The 9,235-nt window shown below is 37.2% G+C and overlaps 1 protein-coding gene across 1 annotated transcript; it reads right to left on the bottom strand.

The window, feature by feature from the left end:
- Positions 1–1,434: 1,434 nt before the first annotated feature.
- On the bottom strand, positions 1,435–8,987 carry LOC143876498 (tubulin-folding cofactor A-like). The gene is made up of 5 exons (XM_077378200.1): positions 8,839–8,987; positions 8,657–8,727; positions 5,960–6,118; positions 1,822–1,908; positions 1,435–1,747 (listed from the first exon to the last, which is right to left on the bottom strand). Exons 3-5 carry the CDS (start codon positions 6,110–6,112, stop codon positions 1,649–1,651), a joined length of 339 nt encoding a protein of 112 aa, XP_077234315.1. The 5' UTR covers positions 6,113–6,118; positions 8,657–8,727; positions 8,839–8,987; the 3' UTR covers positions 1,435–1,648.
- Between the last annotated feature and the right edge of the window lie 248 nt (positions 8,988–9,235).

Raw genomic sequence — 9,235 nt, 5'->3', positions numbered from 1 at the left:
GATTGAATGGTTAGGATCATCCTACGGAGATCTACGTGATGCAACCTATTTATGTTGTGGCCCTATAAATGAACGGTTTGGATCATCGTATGAAGTGGGTCCCATAGTACTTTTTGAAAAATGCTTGACTTTACGTGCACGCAAAATACAAAATCTCGAATATTATTTGGATTTTCAAAGTAGAAAGTGATCCTCTGGGGGGGGGGGGGGGGGGGGTGTTGGTCTTGGAATTTATTAAATCACCAATATTCTTGGGCAATGCATAGTGGGCCCTACTACTTCAAAATTTGAGGTGTAAAATGTGGGCTCCACCTTGTGCATCGTTAGGGGGAGTTGGTGGGCCCTACCTATCAAACATTGAAATGTAGAATGGTGGGCCTCAACTTGCTATAACAACCTTCTTTGCGACTTTGCCCCCCTAGAGCTAATTCCTAGCTCCGTCCCTGCTCATCAAGATGGATATTTCTGCATTTATCTCTCCGTCCCTCTTTGCTTGCTCACTGAAACTGTAATGCAGAGAAATTATACGATGAAATATCATACAAACGCGTACTCATCAATTATAGACCTGTTCTTACAATGAAATGCATTAATATGTTATTAACTACCTTAAAGTGCTTGACATTCAACATGTTCTTGTTGTTTCTCTCCTGCTTAATAGTGACGAAATTGGGTCACTGCTAGATAGAGAGGGCCCTAAAAAGTGAGCTGTTGTTGGATCAAATATCAAGGGTGGTACCACCATAATGTTTTTGTAGGCCATTTCATCATATAAATTCTCATGTAATGCATGTGCATATGTGCTTTCTTTATTTTTCTATGGAAATCTTTTTCCAGGAGAAAGAAAATTGCGCCCGATTCAGTGGAAATTTTTACCCTGCTCGACTTTGGAATTTTCTTTCCACAATTGCTTTTATCTTAAATGGATGTTTTACAAGAAAATGAGAAATACTGGGCCCACTCTCTCAAGCAAGAAATGTTCTTTTGCCCAACACTATACCATGTAGTCAAGACTCAAGACCAGTCCCAATCAGAATGCTTGATCGTTACCCTTTCAATTCAAAAAGATCTTTTTAGGTGTTCCAAGAAAAAAATTGACATGGTCCACTAGTGAACCTGCTACTGTGTTTCTATCCCAAACTCCTCACTGGTTTACCCAAATGCCTAATCCTGTATGAAGTAAATAATTGAAAATGGGTTTTATTAGAAATTCTAAGAAAAGATCACCAAGTACTGAGCATCAATCTTAAGCTTCCCACTCTGGCAATTTTCTCAAAGTTAAGGGGAATGCTAGCTCCATGACTTTTAGTTCTTATCTGTGGCGAGTTTTCTAAACAGGCTGGTGTAATAACCAACAGAGTAAATGAGAAGGCTGAGATCATGACTTCCCAATTCTTATCTGCAAGTAACAAATCTAAAAGACAAAGAGAACACTGTTGCAAATATACCTATTGCTACTATTGATTAAGTTTGAAGACTAGCAAGTAAACAAGTAGCAAATGCAAGCCCAATCTCAAACTGCATAGCCACTTATTCCTTTGGAAGGGAAAAACGGCGAATGAATACACATTCAAAGAGGCGAGCACACGATAAAAAACCCATAAGTCAAGGGAGACAAATCTTTAATTTGAAGCAGTTACTCAAACTGCTAAGCTTCCGCTGTTTGAAACGAAGATTCAACCTCGGTGATAATGCTTTGAGCTTCATCAATCTCAGGACCTTGCTGATTTGATTCCTTTATTTCTTCCTGAAATAGAATTAAGTGTCAAGGTATGTTTCAAGAAATTACATGTTTTTAATTATCTAGTAGGGTGTACAGACCAACGTTCCTTTGAGGTCAGCAAGGGAAGCCTCCAAGCGCTTGCGGCAATCGGGAATCATCATCCTCGACTCGGCCAATACATTCTCCTGTTCAAACCATTGAGATAAAAGGTAGTAAGCACATTAAATTTAATAAGCTCTGTGTGACCAACCACCCTTTTAGGAATATTTTTTCCTTTTTTTCTTGAATGACAATGATCTATTAAAGCAAAAAATAAAAACAGGAGCCTGGGGACTGAGATGGTTAGAACAAGCCAAATAAAAAAAAAGGGGGAAATACAATAAATAAAATTAAGGAGGAAGAAAGTAAAAAAAAAAAACTCCGGGTCAGTTCTGGAAATTCTAGAAGAGCCAGATGATCTGCCTCAACATTATGCCATAAAATAGGATGAGAAAACATTTAAGGACTGAAAAATGGATAAACAAGAAAAAGATGATATGGTGCCATTTCAATAAAAGAAAAAGAAAAAAGATGATATTGTTTAAGATAGCGTAAGGAAATCAAAGTACAGAAAAAGGTGACAGGTGCAACGCTAAAAAAGAAAACCAGTATGAGAAAATTATGCCTGAGGAAACTCTATCAAAAGAAATTGTGCTAAGAAAATTGAATTATGATCAACTGGCATTGGAGTGGATAAATCGATCGATATATGGTCGATCAAAGAAAGAAAAGATTGATTGATTGGACGAAATGAGTATTGAAGATTTATTTGCCATTTCGTCCAATCTTAGGCCATGTCTGGCAGCCAAGATTTTTTTTTTTTTTCATGATAAATTAGTGTCTAAGAAAATCAGATGGTTGGGAGAAGGAGATTTGATAGGGCATGAGTGAGTTGAGGGTGAGAAGTGGCCGAAAAATCAGGAAAAAGTCGATCATATTTTGAGTGGAGTTTTTTGTTTCCTGATTTTTTAGGCTTTTCTTGCCTTCTCCTCACTCAATCCCTTTGTTATCTACACCTCTCTCACTGTTCCTCACCATTGGGTAAGCTAATATTCCAGGAAAAAAAATTCATGGTAGCCAAACACGCTCTTAGAGAAATTTACATCATTCCCAATGAAAGAACCACCAGGGTTGCCGCTGAAATTTCTCGTCCCAAATATCTTATTGGAAAAGGACGGAATCCTTAGATTCACAGATCGATGCCATGATTTCGTTGACACGCAATTATCTTTGGAAAAGGACGACTGATGTAGTACAACCTCATGTTGAGGTTGAAGATGAAGTAGATCAGCATGCCGAAGGATGCAGCATCTAAAGCTTTTTAAAACCTATGCAAGGAGAGCTAAGATGAGGATTGTTCATGACCCAGAATTGAACCAGCAATATGAGCCCAAAAAGGTAAATGCTATTGGTCACGAGACAATTTTTGCATTTTTTGGAATACGAAAGGAGTTAGGGTTCTCCTGTCTATTTACTTTCGTAGAATTTTCTTAGAGAAGAAAACTCCAAGATTGCCATTAAAAAAAATCCAAGATTGCAAAGATTTTGCAATATTTTCTTGGGTTTGATCAACGGTTGTAATCGACCTAGATTAGCTAAAATTTTCATTCTTTTGGATAGGTTATCAATTGAAGGTTAGTTTTTGAAAATTTCTGCCATAATTTAACTTCTTAGTTGATTCTAGATTGGACATATCATGTTGATATCTGCAACCAAGACCTACCCATTGACTCTTGAATTGTTGTTTATGTTATAAGTTGTATCATAACTTGGTATCAGAGCGTCAATTGTAGATTTTTGCTACATCATAAAGGCTGTTATCTTCTTTCATGGAAATGCAGAAGTGAAGATAGGCTCTTTCAATCATAGTCTATAATTCTATCTATGTCGATATTTTACAAATTATAAAAATCTGCCCTCACTTCGCCTAGATATAATTTTGTATATGTAGATATTTTACAAATTATAAAAATCTGCACTCTCTTTCAGTTTTTCCCTAGATATAATTTTGTATATGGGGATTTTTACTATATATGTGGGCCCGTCATTACTATTAAGTGAAGTACTCATTTTTCTTTTTCGAGATTCGGTTTCAAAAACCCTGTGGGGATGTTGGTTAGTTGGTGCAGGGTGGGGGTGGGGGTGGTGGACCACCTATCAACCTCAATCCTACTTAGCCTAATCTCAAAATGGAAGCACAATTGGTACTGGTTGAGGAGAGACATTGGAGGTATAGGATACGGAGTAGAGAAGGCATTAGGTGTTGGATATGAAGATGAGAAGGCGTATCATGAAAGAAAGTAAAGCTAGCACAAACCATTTTCTCAAACCATTTTCTTGGATAATAGGATTGTAACATTGATAACCTTTGTGAGTATGAGAACATCCCTAAAAGATGCATTCAACAACACATGGAACTAAATTATTTAATCCCGGAAAAAGAGAATGAACAAAACAAACACAATTGAAGACTTTAGGAGGGATAGAAAATAAGGGACCGTTAGGAAATAGTATGGAATGAGAAGACTTTTCTCAAACCATATGATGGAGCTGGCATATGATTGATCAAATAATGCGGAGGCAAAATGGTGTGAGTGGTGGGATTAGGGTTTTTGACTGGGAAATGGGTACCTAGGGTGAGAATGGAAAAGGATGTGGATTTAGGGTTTCAAAGGTAGATTTTAGGGCAAAGAAGGTAAGATCCTTGGTGTAGGATGTAATGAAGGTCCCAACAACTCTGTAGGCTTTGACGCTAAGATCCTTGATGCATGACTCCGATAGCAGTGAAGCCATGTTGCATGGATTATTTGCCCCCTTATGCTGAATCCATGTCGACACGTCTCCACATCCGAATTAGACCAGAATTCACATGGGACACACCCGAATTCTTGTCGTAGCCGTGTCCCGCACGAATCCTGTTTTTTTTGGACGAATCCGATTCATCTTGTCTCTTTTGAAATGCGAATCCTGTATATTTTCCCTTTAAACATATTTTCTTCTTAACTTTTTTAAATATGAAAGCACAACCCGTACTCTTTTAATAAAAACCCTAGCACCTCAACCCCCTTCCTCCTTCAACTCTCTTAATACAAAACTCACCTCAACCCTCTACCTTCAATTTTTTCATGAATGAATATTTTTTCATGAATGAATATATATATATAAACATTTACATATTTATATATAACTTTTCTCATATATATATATATATATATGAGGAAAAGGATTGTGAGCTTGAGCGTTGGAACCTTATGGTGAGCTTGAGCTCTCAAACCAATGAGGTCCACATTGTTAGGATGATCCAAAGCATTCACTAGAAAGGGCCTTACATAGATAGGGTGTGTACAAAAAATCAGCTCCATAGGATCATCCTAACCCATCCATTTGTGGAGGTCAAAATGGACAGACCACAAATCTGCCCATTTTTGCCCTCCATTTTTGGAGGGGTTAGGATGATTCAATGGAGCTGATTTTTGGTACACACCCTATCTATGATAGGGCCTTGCAAATGAATGGTTTGGATCCTCACAGAAATTGTGGGACCCATGTGAATGGTGCACTCAAGCGCACCATTTGGTTCCAACGCTCAAGCGCACGAACATATTCCTCTATATATATATATATATATATATATATATATATATATATTTAAATTTTAAATTTTAAATTTTGAAAATTTTATTTTATTTAAAAATTACCGAATCTGAATCCTACTTTTGGGGGTTTGCCTAATCCAACAACTCAAATCCATATCGGATCCCGACACGCGAATCCGAATCCATGCAACACTGCAGTGAAGGTAAGATATAAGGAGAACAAATAAGGAAAAATACAAGAAGATTAGATATTAGTCTTCTTTATTTGAATCCATGATTGTTTGGCTCAGATATCATATTAAGATGAAGAACAATCACCATCACCATGATTTTTTAATGTAAGAGAAGTAGGATAAGAAAGAATGAAAGGAGGAACAGAAAGAGAGGAGAAGAGAAATTTTGTGTCGGTTGATTCCTATAGCCCCACGAATTAGAGCTTTTATAATATCCACTAGACTCTAACTACAAAAGATGTCACTGGGGCCATCCAATGACAGGCCTTATCGAATTTATATAAAAACTAATACATTGACATAAAACAATTTGAGAGTTGGCCTAATCTATAATAAGTTGAACATAAATAACAGACACAGACACATACTTGTTGCTTAAGATCGTAAGGATCAGCTCCTTTCTCCTTCATGTCCGCAGTTTTTGCAGCTTCTTGCTCAACCTCTTTCTCGTAAGACCGAAGCTCTTTAAGGATGCGTTTGCAAGTACCTGTTTTGATTTTCAGATTTCTAAGGGTTGCCATGTCAACCTGCACCAATTAAATGATTTCCTCAGATACTAACCAAAATCTATAAAGCACAAAAGACAATAGAACTTTTTCTTTGAAAATATCTTTCTTGTAAACCCAGTTCATCTCTTAGACATTGGTCAGCTACTTCTATGTTACTTGCGTAAATGTTATATATCCTCAAAATGTGTACTTCATGCTACATTCGTTATTCAATGAAACTTGATTGAGAGAGGGTCTGGTACAAAGTATGACAGACATAATTGTTGCATTGATATCAAATACTCTTATAACAAGTTAATGACTTCAGGGTCAATCTTAACTTACTGTATTGGCAAGAAGTTAAGAGGAGGTTCAAGATTATCACATTTTCCTTGATATAAAGCCATACTGAAGAATGCCGAAGCAAAATGTCTCTGATCTAAGTGATTCAATGTAATATTACTCTATACACACAGAAATCATGCTACTATGCTGGATGGGTTGCAGTCTTTTTGTATAGAACTCATAAATCAAAGAAAACATGGGAGCGAAAGAAGATCACACACACAGACACAAGGTGTGTGTGTGTGTGAATGAGAAATTACTTCAAATTGTCATTCTCCCATACAACATGGCACTCAATGGCAATATGTTTCAAACAAGCATTTTTCCTCCACCAGTGGAGATCCCCAGATTCTATAAATGTGTTTGGAATATGCCAGAGTACTAACTGGGTCCTGAAATTGGGATCCAAGAAGGAAGCATTGGAATGTAAACATTGTTTAGACCCATGGTAAATCAGGCAGGATCCAATGAGGCTGTGGGAACATCGCGGCCCATTGATAGACGAACCATTTCCTGGAATTTTAAATGCTGCTGTTTGGTTTTCATTGGTTAGAATTTTCATGGAAAATTATCAATTACCAAAAATCGGTAATTTGTTAAGAAATAATTTTATATGCTTTACCATTCCAAAAAAAATGCTATTCTCTCTACATTGTAGTGAGCTTGAGACACACCTAGGAAGGATAAAAAAATTCCAAAACTGGGACACTTCACATCAAGTTTCCTGCTTCATCTAATTTGCCCACTTTCCCAACATATCCATCGGACAAGTAGTGCTTAACTCGAGGTTCAACACTCAACTTCTCCATCATTGACACAAATTCAAGGATTTCATGAAATATCCGAGATAGTTGATGATGATGATGATGTGTAGCAAGTTGTCATGGGATTGGATGTTCTTCCAATCCTTGCTTTCAACAAATAACTGAGTGTGGGTTTGATGTAAGACAACCAAACAGTGAAAATGAGAAGGGTAGAGAAAGCCAAGGATACACCATGGATCATAAATAACATAGAAAAGGTACCGAAGACAAAGAAAGAAAAAGATTATGATGCATGATGCACAGATTATGTTTATAACTCTAGCCATGACTATGACATGTGTACTAATTACTGTCATTGATGCACTAAATGCAAAGGTCTACTGGCTAGTAGTGACTAAAGGTCCTCAAAATAATTAATGGAGGCGACGTTTGTTTGGTATTGGATTGAATGCTGTGTTGTTTTCTTATGAATACTTTGTTCCTTTTATACAGTTCCTAGAAGAATGATTTTAAATGTTTGGGCCAAAATATTTCAATTTTGGCTGTTACCGAAACGAAATCTACTTGGAATCGGAAAAAAACAAGATTTTGCCCGAGTTAATGTTTCGGTTGTAACATATGAAACATGCAGCTTTTCGGATAAGAAAAATCAAAGTTTCTAAACATTGAACCGTGACAAAAATCAACTTCAGTCGCAGAAAAGAGAAGAACTACGAGATTCCTTCAAGATATTTCTAAAAAAAAAAGACAAAAAGAAAAAGAAAAACCGGTGGTAAATAATCTTACCTAGATTCTGGTCATGATTTTGTACCGAAATGTTTTTGTGATTTTACAATATTTCGGCCGAAATTTCAAACCAAAATCGAAATGTTTCCGTTTCGTTGATGACCAAAAGTCCAAAACCAAAACCAAAACCAATACTGAAATTTAAAATCTTTCCTTGACGGTTTACGGAACCATCAAGAAGAGTAACATGAAAGCTGCGTACCTATCGAGATTAAAAAGTGAAAATGTACTCAAGATTCACATGACTACTAATACAGATGAAAAGTGCACCGGATATCCAGTAACTAAAGGGAGGATGGAACCATATTGGCAAATTGGAACAAAGAGTTGATCTTGCTACATCTGGTAGAAGAGGTTCAATCATTTCATGATACAGCGATAGGGCTCTTTATGGAAGTCCATCCCTATGAACCCAGAAATCATGGCATCCCCATGAAAACATCTTAATTTCTTTGAGGAGTTCTATCAAACACTTGGTGACCATCTTTTACTCGGCCTCAATTAGCTAATCTCAAACCCAAGTTAACGAATTTGGGAGTGGATTTCTCAATGCCCTTTTGAGGTGACTTTATTTTAATCCAGAATTGCAGAAAAACCCTGAATTTCTCAATGTTCATTGAGGGGAGCATTTGCTTTTTTCCAGCTAAGAGAGAGAGAGAGAGAGAGAGAGAGAGAGATTTACCTCTGTTCTTTCTTGGGGCTCCGGAAATGTGAGAGATGTACCTCTTGGATCTCTCTTCGGTCTCCAGAAATCTGTTACAGAGAAAAGAGACCTTTATGTGAGATGACAGGAAACACTACTTTTTTAGTGAATTTACGAAACTGCGCTTGAATTATTGGAAGGGATAGTTTAGAAAACACTACCTGTGGAATCTGTTATTCTTAAAAAAAACCCACCGTACTTTTGGAATTATCAAAAAACGACCCACCTAGGCACCTATTGTTTTGGCAGATGATTTTTTCACCCCCTGTAGAATTATGCGCGCCCCTTTTAAGGTGAATTGTGGGCAGACCTTAACGCTTTTTGACGTCATATCACTATAAAAGAGGGCGGGGTGAAAAAATCATATCCCATTGTTTTTTGTGGGATTTGGTAGGGACCATCCCACAGAACGCCTGTTGCATGAGAGTGCAGCCACCTCAGATGAATTAGATGAGTACGACAAAATCTGAGCCTATGTGGCTGCACTACAATGCAACAGCCGTTCCGCGAAATGGTCCCTAGCAAATCCCGTTTTATGCTCTTACAAAGGAACAGAAT

This window comes from Tasmannia lanceolata, unplaced genomic scaffold, assembly GCF_043159265.1.
Source record: "Tasmannia lanceolata isolate RefF3 unplaced genomic scaffold, GAP_Taslan_0.1 ptg000005l, whole genome shotgun sequence".
Taxonomy (NCBI): Eukaryota; Viridiplantae; Streptophyta; class Magnoliopsida; order Canellales; family Winteraceae; genus Tasmannia; species Tasmannia lanceolata.
The sequence above is the reverse complement of the archived record's forward strand: the minus strand, read 5'-3'. Positions and strand labels throughout refer to the sequence as shown.